At 40.0% G+C, this 20458-nt stretch overlaps 1 protein-coding gene across 2 annotated transcripts in view; it reads right to left on the reverse strand.

Annotated features, from left to right (window-relative positions):
• Wdhd1 (WD repeat and HMG-box DNA binding protein 1) overlaps nucleotides 1–20458 on the reverse strand; it is a 43869-nt gene that overhangs the window by 12433 nt on the left and 10978 nt on the right. For both annotated transcript variants that reach the window (XM_036198475.1, XM_036198473.1), the window contains exons 7-15: nucleotides 19746–19838; nucleotides 18008–18114; nucleotides 17425–17566; nucleotides 14040–14253; nucleotides 12941–13122; nucleotides 11052–11236; nucleotides 8947–9188; nucleotides 5359–5496; nucleotides 3525–3681 (exon numbers count right to left, since the gene is read on the reverse strand). In XM_036198475.1, the coding sequence (XP_036054368.1) occupies nucleotides 3525–3681; nucleotides 5359–5496; nucleotides 8947–9188; nucleotides 11052–11236; nucleotides 12941–13122; nucleotides 14040–14253; nucleotides 17425–17566; nucleotides 18008–18114; nucleotides 19746–19838 (1460 nt within the window). The remainder of the gene's footprint in view (nucleotides 1–3524; nucleotides 3682–5358; nucleotides 5497–8946; nucleotides 9189–11051; nucleotides 11237–12940; nucleotides 13123–14039; nucleotides 14254–17424; nucleotides 17567–18007; nucleotides 18115–19745; nucleotides 19839–20458) is intronic.

Here is a 20458-nt window from a genome sequence, read left to right on the forward strand (position 1 = left end):
TCATGCACCCACTCATATCATACACATACACAATAAAAAAGAAAAACAAATTTACTTGCAGGTTCATTAAAGAGGCTTGTTTTTTTAAAAACAAAAGAGCAAAGGGAGGAAGGCTGCTGTTTGCTCACAGAAAATGAGACTACAGCACAGACAAATGAACCCCAGTTATATATTAATACTGTGTGTGTGTGTGTGTGTGTGTGTGTGTGTGTGTGTGTGTGTACTATAACCACTAGTAATCATGAAAAAATTCTTTGGAGGAAACAATGATAGCAGTTTTGCTAAACGGGAGTTCAGTTCAAAAGAGGTACAAGTGAGCTGGGTGTGGTGGCGCACACCTTCAAAGCCAGCACTCAGGAGACAGAAGCAGGCAGGTCTCTGTTCCAGGTCAGTCAGAACCTTTAAGCTTCTCCCTGCAAAGAAGTATAGATGCTATCTCTATTATAGCAATTATTTTTAAATTCATACTTAAAGGAAGGTGTTTTGAACTCACAAATTAATCAATTAATTAACTTTAAAGTTCTGGGATTGAAACTGGGGCCTCTCCCATTAAACTGTATTTCCAGCTCTTATTTAACTATTTTTAACAAACTGTACTCCCTAAATTGGGTTAAGAAACACATTTAAAGTGAAAGGAGGTAGAGCTAGTCTTAGAAGCAGAAAACCTGCCTAGCATTTGTGAGGCCCTTCATTCAGACCCAAGCACTGCCTCTCCAACCCCATCATCAAAACAAAATAGTATAGAAACAAGTATTATTAACCATGCACCACAAAGCAAAATACCTGTGACCGAGAATGGAAAGAATTCAGGCATGATGGCACATGGCTCTTTAACCCAGCACTTGGAGGCAGAGGCAGGAGGATCTCTGTTTAGCTTGAAGCCAGTCTGGTCTACAAAATGAGTTCCAAGACAGCCAGGACTATACAGTAAGAACTACTGTCTCAAAAAAAAAGAAAAAAGAAAAAATTACTCATCTTTATCAGCTAACCTTCTGGACACTACTCACTTGGTGACATGGACTGTCTATGTACGACCTGGCTGCATAGCAGGCAGCATGCTCAGAGACTGAGCTGTGGACTCGTAGTAGAATATTTGAAGGTGCGTTAATTCGTTAATGTTTTTGTTGAATATATGCATTTGTTGAACTCTGTGAAGCTGTGTTACTGTGCCTGTCTAAAATACCTGATGGTCTAATAAAGAACTGAACAGCCAATAGAGGCAGGAGAAAGGAGAGGCGGGGCTGGCAGGCAGAGAGATTATATAGAGGAAAAAGATCTAGGAGCCAGATAAGAATATGAGGGGCCAACCATCCAACTACACAGCCAGCCACAGAGTAAGATTTACAGAAATGAGAGAACAGGAAAAGCCCAGAGGCAAAGGATAGTCAGGATAATTTAAGTTAAGGAAAGCTGGCTAGAAACTAAGCCAAGCTAAGGCTGGGCATTCATAATTAAGAATAAACCTCCGTGTGTGATTTATTTGGGAGCTGGGTGGCGGGCCCCCTAAAGAGTAATAAAACAACAATAGACCTCGATACCACACTGCCTTTCTGAGTAACAAAGCCCACACTATCTTTACCACAAACACCAAGAGCAAACTGAAGCCTTGAGAAATTTTCAATAACTTTCCTGATTGTAAGGGTGGGTAAGTTTCATTAAACACAGCAGTAGACTACTGAAGAAAGCTGTAGGGTTTCTTCCCTGGTCTTTAGTTATCTCTACCATACACAGGAAAACAATCACCTCTAAATGAGTGTAAATGAACAAACAGACAGGCACCGTGGTACATAGTTATCCTCTTGCTGAAGCCAGCCAGGCTCAAATCCTTAAGAAGCTCTCAAAAAAAAAGGAAGAGGATGAAGAGGAGGAGGAGAAGGAGGAGAGGAGGAGGAGGAGGGAGAGGAGAGGAGGAGGGAGAGAAGGAGGAGGAGGAGGAGGAGGAGGGAGAGGAGAGGAGGAGGAGAGGAGGAGGAGGAGAGGAGAGGAGGAGGAGGAGGGAGAGGAGAGGAGGAGGGAGAGAAGGAGGAGGAGGAGAGGAGGAGGAGGGAGAGGAGAGGAGGAGGGAGAGAAGGAGGAGGAGGAGAGGAGAGTGGAAAGCAGGAGTTCAAGGCTTTTTGTGATTATATGGTGAGTTGAGCCCAGTTTGGGCTACATGAGATTCAATTTCAAGAAAACTGAAATAATTTTTAAATTAGATTTCCGTATTCTTAACTATGAGTATGTCTGAGTGTGGCTTGTGCCAGTATATAAGGTGCCCCAGGAGGCTGGAAGACTGGATTGGGTCACCTGGAACTACAGCTACAGTTGTGAACAGCACATCTTTAATCCTGGCACTTTAGAGGCAAAACAGGTGACTCTCTGAGTTCTAGGCCAGCCTGGTCTACATGTTAGACACTGACTCAAATAATAAGATGAAACAAAATGAGTCATCTTAACTTTAGTAAGCACTAGAGAGGCTAGCCAAATTCCTCATGGGTTCAAACCATAACCTCCTATTAAGACATAATATGAATTCTTTAACTCAAACTACTAAATAGCTTTATTTCTAGAAATACAAATACAAGAAGTTTCTGAGGACAACCAAGCATCCTAACACTGATTAAAAAATTAATTAATGTAGTCTCAAAAACAAAACAAAACACAAGGTCTCATTAAGTAACCCTGGCTGATCTGTAACTCGTTCTGAAGACCAGATTGACCTCAGACTCAGAAGAGATTCAGCAGCTTCTGCCTCCAGAGTGCTGTGCCACCACACCCAGATTTTTCTTTAAAAAACAAAAATAGTATTTTTCCCTGTACAGAGGATGACATTAAGGGCCTCCTGCATGCTAAGCAAGCATTACCACTAAATCATATCCCCAGCCAACTAATATAGTTTATAATATGTTATAAATTAATATAATACTAAATATATCAACAATGGAATTCTGCAGATTCTAGACAAACACGGACATAAGCATTAAAAACCTTTATGGTACTAAATTCAATTTTGCACTGTCTAAAAAGACTGTATTCTCTCTTCTCAAATCCCCACAGTGTAGACTACTCCTCCCTCCGCCCCACAAACACTCCTGCTCATCTCGTAGTCTGCCTAGAGATGCCAGGAATAGAATACAGGAATTCCTGTTAACTTATTCTGTCTCTGGAGATACCCTATTCAGGATATCTTTATAAGCGGAATCAAACAATATGTAGTCCTTTAAGACCTGATTTCTTTTACTTAGCATGTTTTCAAGGTTCATTTACTTTATATGTATCAGTAATTTATAACTTTCTACAGCCCAGTAATATAGATAGACCACATTGTAATTTTCCCTTCATCAGTTGACAGAAGATGAAAAGCAAATAAATGTACAAAGAAGAAGTTGGAGCCAGGCAAGTGTACAAGCGTAACTCCAGCACTCAGGAGACATGGAGGAAGGAAGGGCTGCCTGAGTTAAGAGGCCAGACGCAGTTCTACAGCAAGGTCTTATCTCAACCCTGACCCTAAATCAACCAACTTTCTACACTGTGTGATAGCCCACCTTAGCTGCTGGGGATTTTCATGGATACCAACCACCCAGTAGTGATCAGATTTTCCTTTGCAGTGTTCTCTTATATTACATATAGGAGTCCATGTATTCCCAAGCCCTCTGTTAAGCATTCGAACACAGCCTTCGGAATCCACATAACAGGGAGTACCTAAACACCAACAACAAAGAAAGCACTTGAAAATATAGCTATGTACTGTTAAATAAACCTTCAAAAGACATGCCAAGGATTCCACTTTCATTTCAAAAGCAAAAGGTGGAGGAGATAATTCATCGTTGCTTGCTGCAAAACTTCATTACCACACAGACCCAACTGAAAAAAAAAAAAAAAAAAAAAGCCTGAATCTGACTAAAATTTATTTTAAAAAACCAAAACCAAAACCAAAACAGTTTTAGTGAAAACTATGCCCCCTGCTGGAATACAACAGTAATTCAACTTTTTAAAAAGTTTAAACACCTATCATCTGAAGTCTCCTGGTTAAGAAAGATGGTACAATGACCAGCAGCATTTGCTCTAAGGTAATGCTTTGGTACTGCTTTATGCCTCTTTTCTAATGGTCTTATTCCTGTCTGTCAAAAGCTCCCAGGGAAACAATTCTTAGGAAAAGAGTGAACACATCAATGTTGCCCACCTACTGTTCCTCCTCAGAAGGTACAAATTAGCCCTTTTGTTATCCGCAACCATTTCCCACAGGTCCTAGACATGGTTGGCACTTGGGAAAAGAAAAAGCTATAGAAACGGAGGCTACTCATGGCAGCGTTATTCAAGCGTAAACAGCCAATAACCTTCCAACAGAAATGGCTGATACAGTCAAGACAAACCAGGTTTTCAAGTGGTCATTGGAGGACATACATCCCTAGTAAGCTATATTTGAATTAGCAGATGCTTAAATAAGGCACTCTTTAAAGCACCTGTTATAAACTACTGTAAACAGGTCAGTAATAGGACTGTCCAAGAGAAATACCATGTGACCCACAAATGTAATTTTTAATCTTATTATAGTACTTTTAAACAAGAAATTTTAGTATTTAATCCAATATGGCCAAAATATTATGACTTAACACGTATGTAGTCAATGTACGTGAATTACTGAGTTTTGTTTTGGTTTTTGGTTTTTGGTTTTTTGAAACAGGATTACTCTGTGTAGCTTTGCACCTTTCTTGGAACAAACTCGGTAGCCCAGGCTGGCCTCAAACTCACAGAGGTCCGCCTGCCTCTGCCTCCCGAGTGCTGGGATTAAAGGCATGCGCTACCACTGCCTGGCTCTGAGATTTTTTTTATATTCCTTTTTTAACACTAATCTGTAAAGCCCAGTATTCTATATTTATAGTATATCTCAATTCAGAATGGCCACAGTTCAAGTGTTCAAGAGCCACACATAGATTAAGCACAATTTTAGAAACTTACTAACTTATGAGTAGAATTTACAGGGAAAGATACAATTTTATCAATCATTTGTATCTTCTATTTGCTATATAATAAAGAAATACCAGAAAAATGGAGTTCCCCAGGGCTAGAGAAATGGCTCAGTGGCTAAAAGCACTTGCCACTCTTACAGTTTGGTTCCCAGAACAGAGAGAGAGACAGCTACAACCACCTATAACTATAGCTCCAGGGATCCAATGTCTTCGTCTGGACTCCTTGGGCACACACATGCATGTAATTAAACAAAAATAATAATACAAACATAACTGCCTTTGTAAACTCTCACCAGAATTCTCTTGAAGATAACAACCACTATTCTGCATAACAAGGGCAGTTTCCATGTTAGAGTAAAATCTTGAAACTTAAATATGTTTTTATTATAAAGAAAGAAAATTATCTTGCCTTCAGCAGAAAACCCCAGCCATGCAAGGTAGGATTTCCTTGTAAGAGGAAGAGGGTCGCCATGCAAAACCTGTTTTTTCTTTTGCCCCAGCTCGAGCAGCTGAACTCCAAGGCACTGATCTCCATCAAACCCTGTACCTAGAGAAATGCACATATGGTCAGGACCAGAGGTTATTCAGCCATCACCAGGTCGGAACTATATTCTGGAATTAACTTTATGACACATTCTTAAAATAGCACTGTTTTTATGGTTAACCTACGAGGAATCGTTCTGATACATTGGAAAGAGATTAATATACTACACTGACTATTTGTAGAAAGCAGTTGTTCATTCACTCAGGAACATTTGTGGAGGACATAACTGGCACCATTTCCTTGTCATGATCTTGGAGTATATAAATGTAGAAAGAGAAGTGAGCAACAGATGTTCACCACTTTCTGCTTCTTGACTGTGGATGGAATGTGACCAGCTAATTTAATAAACCTGATTGCCTTTATATCCTTACCATGATGGACTGTGCCAGATTAAACACTTCTCCCTCAAGTTGGTTATATCACGTACTTTATACTATTATTATCATCATTATCATTATTATTATTGGTTTTTCAAGACAGGGTTTCTCTGGCTGTCCTGGGACTCTCTCTGCAGACCAGGCTGGCTTTGAACTCAGAGATCGACCTGCCTTTGCCTCCCGAGTGCTGGGATTAAAGGTTGCACCACCACTGTCTCACACAGGTACTTTATCACAGCATCAGGAAAAGAAACTAAAACAGGGTCATTCAGAAACGGCTGGATACTCTGTCTTTTTTTTTTTCTTCGAGACAGGGTTTCTCTGTGTAGCTTTGGGCCTTTCCTGGAACTCACCTTGGAGACCAGGCTGGCCTCAAACTCACAGAGATCCACCTGCCTCTGCCTCCGGAGTGCTGGGATTACAGGAGTGTGCCACCAACACCTGGCGGATACTCTGTCTTAATCCCAATCTAAAACTCATTTACTAGACCAGGCTGGCAGCGACTCACAGAGATCTGCCTGCCTCTGCCTCCTGAGTGCTGAGGTCAAAGGCGTGCGCCACTAGTGCCTAGCTTCATTCACCATTTTTTATGAGACTAAAACAGCAAGTTTTACAATCAAGCATCCTGACACAGTCCAATCCAAAGATACTTATTTGAGGAATGATGGTAGGAAAATATTGTCTTTGTTTCCAGTAATTAAACCATTGTGTTTCTATAAGAGTAGAAAACTGCCGGGCGGTGGTGGCGCACACCTTTAGTCCCAGCACTCAGGAGGCAGAGCCAGGTGGATCTCTGTGAGTTCGAGGCCAGCCTGGGCTACCAAGTGAGTTCCAGGACAGGCGCAAAGCTGCACAGAGAAACCCTGTCTCCAAAAACCAAACAAAAGAGTAGAAAACTTCCCACGGACAGCAAACACACTGAATTCATAACATAGACACTTTTAGTCAAGGTGCTTCGGGTGGTGGGATGGCGGGCACAGTGCCGAGTGCACACTGGGCATTCTGAACCCAGTGAAGCCACACCAACAGAGACAAGCCTTATGCAAACACTACAGACTTACTGCACACTTTGAATTAATTTATGGTTGCATTTAGAAGCCTTTTATCATGACTGGATTTTGTTGTGACTGCCATTCAATTATATAATGTCATATGGACTCACATCTAAAAACTGGTTACAGTAACACAGGAACAGGGAGGGAGTGGAAAGGTCCTAAGATAGAAATAGGAATGAAGAGTTCACAGAACAGAGTGGCCAGCAGGACCACAGCAACCTGAGAGACAATGGCAGGAGGTTGAAGAAACAGATGACGTTCAGATCACAAAGGACCAGTAAAACGCCCTTGTTCTGGCAAGCAGTTTGGTTGCTATTACAAAAATGAAAGGAAGCTAGAGAAATTTAAGCAGAAAAGGGAGGTGATCTATGCTTTTAAAAGATCGTCTAGGCAGCTATGCAGCAAACAGACTGCACTAAGCAAGAGTTAAGAGCTGAAAGACTAGTGGGGGCTATGACCGGCAATGCAACATGACATGCGGCTGGGTGTTGGTTTATGAAATGAGACAGACTTGGAATGGGCCAGTCCACAGAAAAAAACAGGTTCTGACAATACTGAAGGAGTTTATGTGGCTTGAGTGTTTGTTAATATGAACTGTTACCAGGCTAATTACCGAGGTGACCAAACTGTTCAAACAGAATGTTTGGAAGAAAAAAATATAAAGGTTTCACTTATATGTACAAGATGAGTTCAAAAGGCCAGTTAAAACACAACACACATTTTTCAAATGAGCAATCGAAAATGGACGTCCAGAGACAAGGTATGAGATAGGACTGGTATACCAATTTAGAAGACATGGATGCACATATTTAAAACCATATTTTTAAATAAAATCCCCCACAGTAGCTTCTCAAACTGTTTTGGGGTGGCTTTTTTGTTTTTTAGAGACAGGGTCTGACTGTCTGGACAGATATAGAGCTCTGACTCACCTGGAACTCTTATGTAGACCAGGGTAGCCCTGAAAGCAGGAAATCTATCTGCCTCTACCTTCCAAGTGTCAGGATTAAAGATGTTCACCACCACACCTGGCTTTCAAGCAGTACTTTTGACATTTTGTCATGATATCAGTTTGGAGTTGCAAATAACATTTTAAAAAGGTGAAATCAAAGAGTAAATATCTCTCATGAGACCTTAATTTCAGTTACACTTACACATATATACAAAATGGCAACAGAGAATCTATTTTTTGTTTGTTTAGTTGGTTGGTTGGTTGGTTTTTGAGACAGGGTCTCTCTTTGTAGCCTTGGCTGTCCTGGGACTCACTCTGTAGCCCAGGCTGGCCTCAAACTCACAGAGCTCCACTTGTCTCTGTGTCCTGAGTACTGGGATTAAAGGCGTGCGCCACTGCTGCCCGGGGAGAATCTATTTTTTATTGTAGGTGCACTGTCAACAGACTGCAAGGCTCTGACCTTCCAAGAATACCAGGGAAGATGAAGTTAATTCCAGCAAAAAGTCAGCCCAACAGGAGGAGCCAGAAGGAGAAAAAGAGTGGTCAGTGAGGGCAAAAGTTAGACAAGGGTGTCACAGAAGCCAAGAAAAGACAGTGTCCTCACCAGTGTTGAAAACAAAACAAATAACCTCAATCACTAACCTCGCTAAGGTCTCTGTTAAAACATGGGGGGTGGGGGGCGAGATAAGGACAGAGATCGAGGAAAAGGAGGTCCCCGCTTCTGAAAAGCCACACTCACAGTTGCTCTGGTCTGTCATACTAGAAGTTGTAGGTTATTCTGAGGTATTTATACTGAACAGTGTACTTGCCAAAAGATAAACTTTATGCATGCAAAAACCAGGTTTTACCTTGGAATTCCCTCTGTAATAGTCTATAAATAAATGGAGCAGCCTCATTTTCTTTGCTTAGTAACGCAGCAAAATTTTTGAAATTCCAAGACTACAGTGATGAAAATACTAAGTAAATGTAAAAGGAGGTATACAATCCAAACAAAAGGAGGTCAATAACAATTAAAAAATTGCTCAAATAGTTTCCATTTTACTCAAGCTACAGTATCATGTAAGATACCCACCTCTATGGTAAACAATGCAAAGCTGTTCTCCATGTCCCGCCATTGACACCACGGGTCCAGGAAGGCAGAAGACTTCTTTCTGCACACCTCCAATAGTAAACAAGCGGAGGAGCAAGGCACTAGTAGCAGCAGCAGCCCACCCTTGACCGAGACAAATGGCTTCAATATCCTCATTCTGAGGCATGTCTACTATCCACTCTTTGCTGGAATCCCAGGAACTGAAGTGCAGACAGTGAAGCTTGCTAAGAAATAAAACAAGACAGAACAACTGAATGTTTACGTGTGGTTTTCTTTGTCTCCCTGAGACAGGGTTTCTCTGTGTAACAGCCCAGACTGTCCCAGAACTCACTCTGTAGACCAGGCTGGCCTCGAACTCACAGAGATGCGCCTGCCTCTGCCTCCCGAGTGCTGGAATTAAAGGCATGCAGCTATATGTGATATTTTTATACATAACTAATTGTGATGCCAAAGTTTATTTTTCTATTTTATTACTACAATTGATTTTAATGAAATAATCATGAAATTCACTTGGGGTGTGTGTGCATGTGTCCATGTCTAGTACCAGGTATAAAACACTGCCTTGAAGGTGATACTGTGTCTGTGTTACATCCCAAACCCATGAAATAAACTTAAAATAACCTACATTTAATCTGTTGACTCATATTTTTTAAGGATATTTGAAGATACAAGAATATATTTACAAGATATTGAATGCAAAATAGGATGTAAAGGCTATAAAGTGTTTCTATACCATAAATGCACAAACAACAACCAAGACTTTAGCCAAGTTACAAAGTAGCAAAACTTTAAGCAATAGTTCTCATTAAAAAAAAGAAAACATGAAAGACCAAAAGGAGAGAAAGAAAAAGGAATCATATATCATCAGTAAAACTATTAACACTTCTACAAGTTGATGTATTGCCAGTCTTTTCTCTCTATGAATTTGGAATACAGGTACCACCTGAATTTGGTATCAGAAGAAAAACTAACTTTCTGAATACTAATTTTAAAATAAAAAGGAAATATACAGAACTGTAATATATGTCTAAGGAGAACAAAAAGGATATCTGTCTACCTATCAAACCATGTAAACTAGTCCACAATCCACTAAGCAAAAAGAAAAACTTGATATTTATTACATCTTAATGTTATCTTCCTTTAAAAATTTCTAATCTCATCTATGGCAAAACAAACACAAAAAAACCAAGGCCAGCAGTTATTCAAGACTAGGATTGAATTAATATTAAGAAATATAGGCCGGGTGGTGGTGGTGGTGGCGCACGCCTATAATCTCAGCACTTGGGAGGCAGAGGCAGAGAGGCAGGTGGATCTCTGTGAGCTCGAGGCCAGCCTGGTCTACAGAGCTAGTCCAGGACAGGCTCCAAAGCTATAGAAAAACCCTGTCTCGAAAAACCAGAAAAAAAAAAAAAAGTGTGTGTGTGTGTGTATATATATATATAATATATATAATATTATATATAATATAATATTTATACATTGTAGTAGTACTTACAAGTATATACAAATCTGTCAACTCATCAACCTGAAGTATGGTTGGTTACATTTTCTTGTATATAAATTATACTACAATAAACTAAATTTTTTTTTTTTTTTTTTTTTTCGAGACAGGGTTTCTCTGTGTAGCTTTGCGCCTTTCCTGGAACTCACTCTGTAGACCAGGCTGGCCTCGAACTCACAGAGATCCGCCTGCCTCTGCCTCCCGAGTGCTGGGATTAAAGGCATGCGCCACCAACGCCTGGCTAATAAACTAAATTTTAAAAGGAGAGTTCATACAAAAAGATGTCAAGGATACAGATCAAATTATTAATTCTGAGAGAATTCTAAAGGAATGAAAGGAACTTTCATTTTCTGAATGTTCTATGAATGTTACAGTAATAATAGTAATAGCAGTAACATAAAATATAATCTCATCTCTATTATAAAGTACATCCTATCATTTTCCCATGCAGAAGATGCAATGAGGAGACAACTAGAGCAAAACACTCTCTGAGGTGTCCTGGTGTTTACACCCAGTTCTAGTTTCTGGTATTCCATAGTACAAGACACAATTTGATCTAACAGTTCAATGCCAGATTCCTATGTACCTTGCTAATTCATCAGTGCTTTCACAGGCCAACAAAATTGCTTCATGGGAAAGAGTTCCCATTGTGTAATTGAATGCATTGGGTAGGTGCGTTGCATGGTGGATGGAGGTGTCGTGGAACTCCACATCTATGGCACTGTCTTGATCATCGTTATAGCAGCGAATAATCCCGACGGAGTTCCACACCTACGAGTATGTAAGATCAAGTAAGAAAAACAGGAACTCCTAAGGCTATATTACAAGAGCTCTGACTAACAACACTGGAACTCAATCTGTACCTAGAGTTACCACGCTTTTTCTAACTCAGTATAGCTTCAGAAGCAGTGGTCATAGGAGCGCTACAATGACTAATTATTCTTTCCTTTATAAAAAGTCACAGAATCAATTGGCAAATGGAGTGTTTAACATTTTAGGAATTACATAAGTAATATAATTGAAAAAGCACTTAACCAAGCCATTACATTCTCCAAGACAAATACCTCGAACTTTGAGCTTCTACACAAATAAAGATGTAAATGCCACAGATTTATTTTTCTGGCCAAATAACTGGTTTGTTATAGGATAAATATATAAATTGTTACTATTTGGAAACTTTATTTTTCACTTATGTACATTATAGGCTCACACTTGGTCCTTGTCTGTCTGTCTGTCTTTTTAATGTGTAAGAGTGTTTTTCCTGCATGTAGGTATGTATATGCACCACGTGCACATCTGGTGACACCAAGGCCAGAAAAGCATAATGTTAACGTAGCTACAAAATAAAATATTGACAGTAAGATGTATTTCTTGATGAGAATTTTTAATAACAATAAAGTTTTATTATTAAATATCACTCTTTGTATTTACACAAAAATGTATGCCAAGACTATGTCTTCAATGAAAACATCTAATAAACTGGGTGGTGGCAGCACATGCCTTTAATTCCAGCACTCAGGACGCAGAGGCAGGCAGATCTCTGTGAATTCAAGGCCAGCCTGGTCTACAGAGCAAGTTCCAGAACAGCCAGGATTACACAGAGAAACCCTGCCTCAAAAAAACAAAAAGAAAAAAATTGTCTTAAAAAACATCCTCCAACAAGTGTTTTAGAATCCAAACAATATTTTATATAAAAAATGTAGCCAGGCTGGAGAGATGGCTCAGGGTTAAGAGCACCATCTGCTCTTCCAGAGGACCTGAGTTCAATTCCCATCAACCACATGGTGGCTCACAACCATCCGTAATGAGATCCAGTGCCCTCTTCTGGCCTGCAGGGATACATGTAGACAGAACACTATATACATAATAAATAAACAAATCTTAAAAAAAAAAAAAAAAATGTAGCCAGGCATGACAGTGCACACCTATAATCCCAGCACTCAGGAGGCAAAGGCAGGAGGCTATCACAAATTTGAGGTCTACATAGTGATTTCTAGGCTACTCAGTGAGATTCTGCGAAATAAGGTTTGGAAATATTTCAATAAGTATTACAAGATACATAGTCTTTTTTTTTTTTTTTTTTGGTTTTTCGAGACAGGGTTTCTCTGTGTAGCTTTGTGCCTTTCCTGGAACTCACTTGGTAGCCCAGGCTGGCCTCAAACTCACAGATCCACCTGGTTCTGCCTCCCAAGTGCTGGGATTAAAGGCGTGCGCCACCACCGCCCAGCTATATAGTCATATTTTTATGTTATTTCATTTTGCAAAACAGAATTAGCAGAATCTTCAATAGTAAGATTGAAATAAGATTAAAAATTTTATTTAACCATGAAATAAACCCACCATAAAACTATATCAATCAAAATGCTCTAGCCCACTTAAGCAAAGTTTTTGAAATTATGTTTTAATCCATCAAATAAGTAGGGAGGAAACAATGCTGAAGAATTACTTGAAAGTTAGGTGTAGAAGAAGGCTTACCATGAATCTGTGAGAGAGATGCAAGGGTGTAGAACTCGGCTGCAACGGCTTTTGTCGGGGTGTTGGCATGGGCCCATCATAGAATAGTCTTTGGGGTTTGGTAAGGGGGAGACTGTGAAGACTGTCTGCCTGGTCATCTTCCCCTTCCTCTTTGTGAAGATCAGTTTTTAGCACTGTAGCATCTATGGTTCAAAGCAGTATAAGACAATCATAAAAAAGAAAAGCATTCTGGAAGTGTAGAGTGACATTCCCACATTTCTGAGCAATAGCTGACACACTAGTCGCCTCTCCCAGCAGGGGGAGTGACGATTCAAAAGTCCTGGGCAGCGGAACACATGGTGCCTTCCGTCAATCTAGGCAAGGACACGGAACTCTGCTAGTAGTCACTGCATTGTTAGCTACCACCCACTTACAGTAAAATCTCATTTACAAATCCTTGATTTCTATAAATCAACTTCTATTTCTTTGAGATGACTAAACAATTAAAGCTGCTTGCTGTGCAAACCTGGTCACTCGACTTTGATCCCCAGAATCCACATAAAGGTGCACACACACAAATCATAATTGTCTTTAAAGCTCTGGGGCTGTGGAGATGGCTTGGTGGTTAGTGTTCACCATGTACTTGCGGGTCTCAGAGACTGAACCCAGGTTGTCAGCCTTAACGGGCAGGCACTTTTTACCTGATGAGCCATCTCACTGGCCCATTTAGTTTCCTGTGTCTTTGAGTGCAGATGCGAGCATGTGTGCAGGGTCAGAGAATGACATCGGGAACTAAGTTCTCTCCTGCCACCTCATGGGATCTGGGACTCAAATTCAGATGACGGCTGGGTATAAACACCTCTATCCTGTGAGGCAGCCCTCTCTCTAACTTTTCTATTGTCAATTTCATTGAGTTAATATCTCTATTATTTCCTTTTTGTTTGGACTATGACTTACTTTATAGTTTGTTAAAAAGGCTTACATGATTGACTTGAAATTTTTTAACATAGGATTTAGAATGTAGCTCTACACACTAATTAAGCCACCTCTGATAGTTTTAAAAACATTTGGAAAACTAATCAGCAAGGGGGTTATCACACACACAAAGTCAAATTCATACCAACTGAGTTTTCATCATCTCCCAAGACATGGCTTCGCCGTCTGAGACGATCCGAAGCCAGCATGAGGTCATCATCATCCTCATCATCCTCATTTATAACTCCTTTTGGAAAAGAAGGGATCTCAACCGCATTGTCGTTTAGAAAATCACCAGCACTACTTGTATCATCTCCATCAAAAAGGTCATTGTAATCCTTTTCCACTCTACCAGACACCTTGAAAAATTAAATTAGAACAAAGTAGTAAATGATCTAGAAGAACAATTAGGCAAAGGCAGCTCTTTTTCTTTTGCTGTTAATGTGGTGCCAGAGATAAACCCAGTTCCTTGTACATAAATGTATAGCAGCCTTGATTCCCAAGGCAACCTTTTTGTGTTTGTGGTTTTTTGAAACACTGTCTCGTATATCCCACGTTGGCCTCACACTCACTGTGCCAGAGGTTGACCTGAAACGTCTGCTCCTGCAGCTCTATCTAGCAAGTGCTGGGACTCAGACGGCCACCAACTCACCTGGCTCCTAGAGACGTGCATACACTGCCAAGCACATAGCTCTGATTTCAAGTGCCCAGCGAATACATTTACTTCAAACGCCTTGTAGCCTGGGGACAGGCCAGGTTTAGAGAGACGCATGTGCACACACTACATGCAGGCAGCCAGCTGAAGTGCTGCCATCACGAAGCACCGCCAAGTCGGCCTGCTTTCTTGATTCAAAAACGCAACTTCGCCTCTTTTCCAGACACTGCTGGAGGACCAGGCGTGCCTTCCCTGACACTGGCTCTCGAGGCTGTTCAAGACACCCCGACCCACCCTCCCAGCTTTCCACGGCTGCTTGCTGCCCTCCCTGCCTAATGTAAAGGCATGACTCTTCTCCATCTCTGTGGAGGCTCTCAGCAACTGCTGGGGATCTCTACCTGCCTACTGTTGTTTTCCCTTCTACTAAAATAGTCCTCGAGCTCCCTCCTAAGTCCATTTTAAATGAATTTATGAATAAAACTAAGAACCCACAAAAGGGAACCCCCATTTCTTCAATAACATGCAGTGACCATGAAGGGACACTAAAGAAGCCCCTATGCTGCCACGGTGTCCACCCTGTAGAAGAGGGAATCATGGACACTGCCAGCTCAGGCAGTCCGCCAGGGGAGAATCAGAGTGGAGGGAAGGTGGGGATCCGGTAGGAGTGCTGTGACATTGGAATGAGAAAGAGTGAGGTCACTGTAAGTCCCCAAATGTCTCTTTCCAACAGTGTTTGAAATATCTCACCACAATATATTTGGAGGAAAATACTTTCTATGAGTTCACAGACACATTCACTCTGTGTAAGTCTTCTGAATAGTCTTTCAAGTTATAACATTTTCAATGCAAAATAAATCTTTAAATGGGCAGGGTCCACATTTGATTCCATGAGGGGCTTGACTTGTTGTTGTTGTTGTTGTTTAGGTTTTATTTTATTTTGGTTTTTGATGACAGTTTCTCTATATAGCCCTGGCTGTCCTAGAACTCACTCTGTAGACCAGGCTGGCTTCGAACTCCAAAAGATCCATCTGCCTCTGCCTACCAAGTCCTGGGATTAAAGACGTGTGCCACCACTGCCCAGCAGAGGGGACTGAATTTTAAATTGTGCTTTTCATCGAATGTTCTTGTAGGATGTATTTCTTTCTAAGTACTACTTAGTGTATTTTATTCTTGAAATAAGAATTTTAGCTAATTAAATTATATAATGTAAAGATTATTAGAAGTATATTCAAATTATCATAGTTTTCTTTCTTTCTTTCTTTTTTTTTTTTTTTTTTTTTGGATTTTTGAGACAGGCTTTCTCTGTGTAGCTTTGCGCCTTTTTCCTGGAACTCACAGGCTGGCCTCAAACTCACAGAGATCTGTGTGCCTCTGCCTCCCAAGTGCTAGGATTAAAGGCGTGCACCACCGCCGCCTGGCTGTCATAGTTTTCAAAACTCTTGGGAATATCTGGGAATGATGATTTATCTTCTTTGCCTCTCAGAGTTATATCAGAGTTGAAAACACCGAGAAATTTGTTGTTTTTTTTAAACTGTATGTTAAAATTCTAAATTGTATCATGTTGATGAATAAATATATTGTTTAATTTTTTTCAACTGAAAATTTTCCTTTTCAAATTAAAAAAAATTCTGTGACTTGTTACACACTAACAGTAAAGAGAGTCATGAATCACATTCCTTCTCAATTAACTAGGATGAAGGAGAGGATTAGAATGTACTGATCTAGAATATTAATTCATAAATAAAATTTAGAAACAACCAAAAAAGAAGCTCCTTCTGAGAACAGAGCAAGTAGCCACATACAAGTGAACTGGGAATTTTAACATCCAAGCATCATCGCTTTCATGTAAACCGATTTTCAGTACAGTATTTCCAAACCTTCCCTCATCTAATGCTACTCAACTGTATCCAGAATTCCTGAACCAAGCACCTTCTCGACTTTGCCTTTCTAGAGAACAAATTTCCGACACTTGCTAAAGTAGACATGAGGATTTGGGGAAAGGGTTACCTTTCTGTCCTTCTGACACGGAGACTGGAGGGTCTCTGCTCACTGAATCAAATCTATTGTCAGCCCCACTTTCGGAAGTGCTTAATGCAACGAAGTTCAGAAACTTGGGGATTTAGTCATGCAAGCTGGGTTGTACCTTAGTTCTCCACCACTGCAGTATTTAAATCCAACTTTCTGAAAACCCAATTTAAAACAATCTTTCTGTGTTTTCACTCTACAAAATTTCATTTCTAGCATTGCTTCAATTGTCTTCTTTATCCTATGTGACTCTTCACTTTAATAGTGTTTTCAGGGGAAGCATTTATTCTGCAACCTTCAAATGGAAGTCTACACCAAGACTTGAAATAAGAGAAAGGTGCATTTGTCAAGGAAGGAGAATGAACAAAAGCAAGGAAATATAAAAACAAGGTCGTGAGCTCAAAGTACTCTAGAAGGGTAGATGACCAAGCAGAGGAGGTAGCCAGGAAGCTTTCAGAGTGGAGGGTAATTCAGAGCAGAAAAGGCTTATAAGCCAACTGAGACCTGTTGTGGTTATTAAATTTAAGTTTTAGCTCTAAAACCTTTATCTAACAATCATCACACAAAATGCAAAAATAGTATTTTACAAAGAAAATTACAAAGAAAAAAAAAGAAAAGAATCACTTAGAAAAGCATTCAGTGGAGGAAGCAAAGCTTCCTTGTGAAATATATTTGAGCAATGTTAGATTGAACAAATTTAAATAGCTTTATTACAGATGATTACTGAACATCTAAGATAGAAACATAAATTGTAATTCCACACAAAAAATAAGGCAGTTTACTCATCTTTTCTAAATCTACACAATGGCAGAACACTGGGAAATGCCTGTTCTAGCATGCTGCACATTACCGTATTGCTTGACACCTTTCCACTGAGGTCACAAACATTTTCCAGGATCCCAAGGTTCCCTTCCACATCAGTGTAACATATTCGACCATAAGTAGGATGCCAGGCCAGGCCACAAATTGCATAACCCTTCTTGTGTTTTACCCTAAAAATGGAAAAGTGGGTTCTTTTAAAGATATAGTCAAGTGGACTAGAGAATGTGACTCAGTAGTAGAGTCCTTGTCTAGCAATCATTCAGTCTTCAACACGATCCAAAAACAAATACAAACTGCATTTCTTTACTTTCTAGGTAAATTTCAGCATGAAAAAATTACGTGGTACTAGAGATGGTTCAGTGCGTAACGATGCTTGTCACCAGGCCTGAGTTTGATCTCCAGAACCCTCACGAATTTAGAACTGGCTCATGCAATGTCTACATTACATTGGACCATGCATTCTCTCCAGTGTGCACATACACACAAACAATTAATAAGTAAATAAATATTTAAAAAGCTAAATGGTTTACATAACTAAGAGCTATTTTCATTTTGATTAACAGTCAAAATGTGCAAATGTTTCCTAATAAAACAAGAAAAAAAAATTGTACCTTTCCATGCAGTCTTTGGTTTCCACATTCCAAACTACAATTAAGCCATTAATAGTACCTGCAGCCAAATACTGCCCACAGGGAGACCAGGTAACTATATTGAGTGTCTACAAAGAAACAGTTAATAATAATGTTGTACATTTTGAAACTACCCACTTTATTACTCCCAAATAGCTTTAAATCTCTAGTCTATATTATTCTAATTACATTTTAAATGGCAAAAGTATATTTATTTTTAACCTTTTTAAATAATATTCAGCTATTAGCATATGTTGTTTTATTAGCCAAGAGAAAATTAGTACCTGCCTAATTTTAACAATGAAATATAACAATACAAAACAATGTTATCATCCTGAAAAAGGGGGGGGGGGGTCCTCCCACCATTCACTATCAAATGAAGACACCAGTAAATGAGGCAAACCTTAGCAAGTCACTGTTGCTACCCTGAGCCTTTAACTGCAAAAACTTATATGAGGATAGAGAGAAAAAGAATACAGATGAGTAATTTTTGACCTAAAATTTGAGAGAAACGAGAAAATGAAAGATAGAGATAGAATAAGAAAATTAACCAGGTGCTGGAGAGGTGGCTCTGTGGTTAGGAGCACTGGCTGCTTTTGCAGAGGACCAGGGTTCAGTTCTCAGCACCCACATGACAACTCATAACCATCCAGAACTCTAGTGCCAGGGACTCAGAGCCCTCTTCTAGCCTCCTCAGGCACCAGGCACATACACAGTCACTTACACACGTTAAAAAACGCATACACTGAAAATAAAAAAGAATAATCTAGCCAGGCGTAGTGGCACACATTTTTAATTCTAATGAGACTGAGGCGGGTGAATTTCTATGAGTTTAATCCCAGCCTGATCTGCATTGAGAATGCCAGGCCAGACAGGGCTATGTGGTAAGCCTCTGTGGCAGTTTGAAAGAAATGGCCCCCGAAGAGAGTGGCACTATTAGGTGTGGTCTTGTTGGAGAAAGTGTGTCACTGTGGAAGCGGGCTTTGAGGTCCCTTATATGCTCAAGACATGCCTAGTGAGACAGCCACTTCCTGCAAGTTAAGATGTAGGACTCTCAGCTACTTCTTTAGCACCACGTCTGCCTGCAGGCCACCATGTTGCACCATGATGATAATGGACTAAACCTCTGAAACTGTAAGCCACCCCAATTAAATGTTTTTCCTTTATAAGAGTTGCTGTGGTTATAGTGTCTCTTCACAGCAATAGAAACCCTAACTATGAGAGGCTCTGCCTAAAAATAAATAAATAAATCCTTAAAAAAAAAAAAAAAAAAAAAAACTAATAAACTTTCTTCTACTAAAGTTCTGGAGACTAGAATCACAAGTATTACTGAAACTCAAACTAAAAATTCAAGAATAATTTACTCCAATATTAAGCTAAAGGTAATTTTACTTCCTATAAATGTCTTTCTTTTATTTATATATCCATTTATTTATTTTTATCTGTATGGGTATTTTGCCTGAATGTATGCTTGGGTACCATCTGCAAGCATTGCTGTGGAGGCCAGAAGGCATCAGCTCCCCTGGAATTGCAGTTACAGATGGTTGTGAGCCACCACGCAGGTGCTGGGAATCAAACCTGGGTCCTCTGGAAGAGCAGTCAGTGCTCTACCCACTGAATCACCTCTCTAGCCCACATGCTTCATATTGGACAACTGTTTTCAGTGACGTATGCATTAAATCCTCTCTATTGTCACTACTCCAGGTGTCACAAAACCTACCTGAGAGACAGAACTATCAGAAAGATCAAATGGATTACTCCAAGTGTCTCTTCTGTACAGCTTAACAGACTTGTCCACAGGAACGGCTAGTAACTATTGGGAAAAACAAATAAAAGCACAAAAATTCAATTTGCAGAAGAAAAGAACATAAAGCTAATCTAGGCAAACTTACAAGACATAAGAGCAAATTTGAATTTCAACTACGATTAACAAAACTCAAAAATCACTGGATTTGAAATCTTGATAAGAAAAAGTAGACATCACTATGACTTTCAATGAAAACAAAGCAACAATGAAGTAGCTACTGTGTACATATAATAAATACTGTGCATGTGAGAGAGAGCGAGCATGCCTCTGCACACGGGGAGATCAGAGCATAACTGGTAGGAGTCCGTTTGTTTCTTCTTCCACCTTGCTAGGTTCTGTGGCTCATACTCAGGTTGTCAGCCTTGGCCGCCAAGTACCTTTATCCACGGGGCCCTCTCACTGGCCCTTCACTATATTTTAAACTATTTCTAAAGGCTTTCTTTTATTCATATTATTTTTTTACGATTTATTTGTTTTTGTTTTATGTGTGCATTTTGCCTGTTGTATGTCGGCACCACTTGCACACACGGTGCCCGTGGAGGCCAGAGGTGAGGGTTAGCTGCCCTGGAACTGGAGTTACAGACGTCTGTCTGTTAACCACTGTGTGGTGGCCAGGAACTGAGGCT

This window comes from Onychomys torridus, chromosome 9 (assembly GCF_903995425.1).
Source record: "Onychomys torridus chromosome 9, mOncTor1.1, whole genome shotgun sequence".
Taxonomy (NCBI): Eukaryota; Metazoa; Chordata; class Mammalia; order Rodentia; family Cricetidae; genus Onychomys; species Onychomys torridus.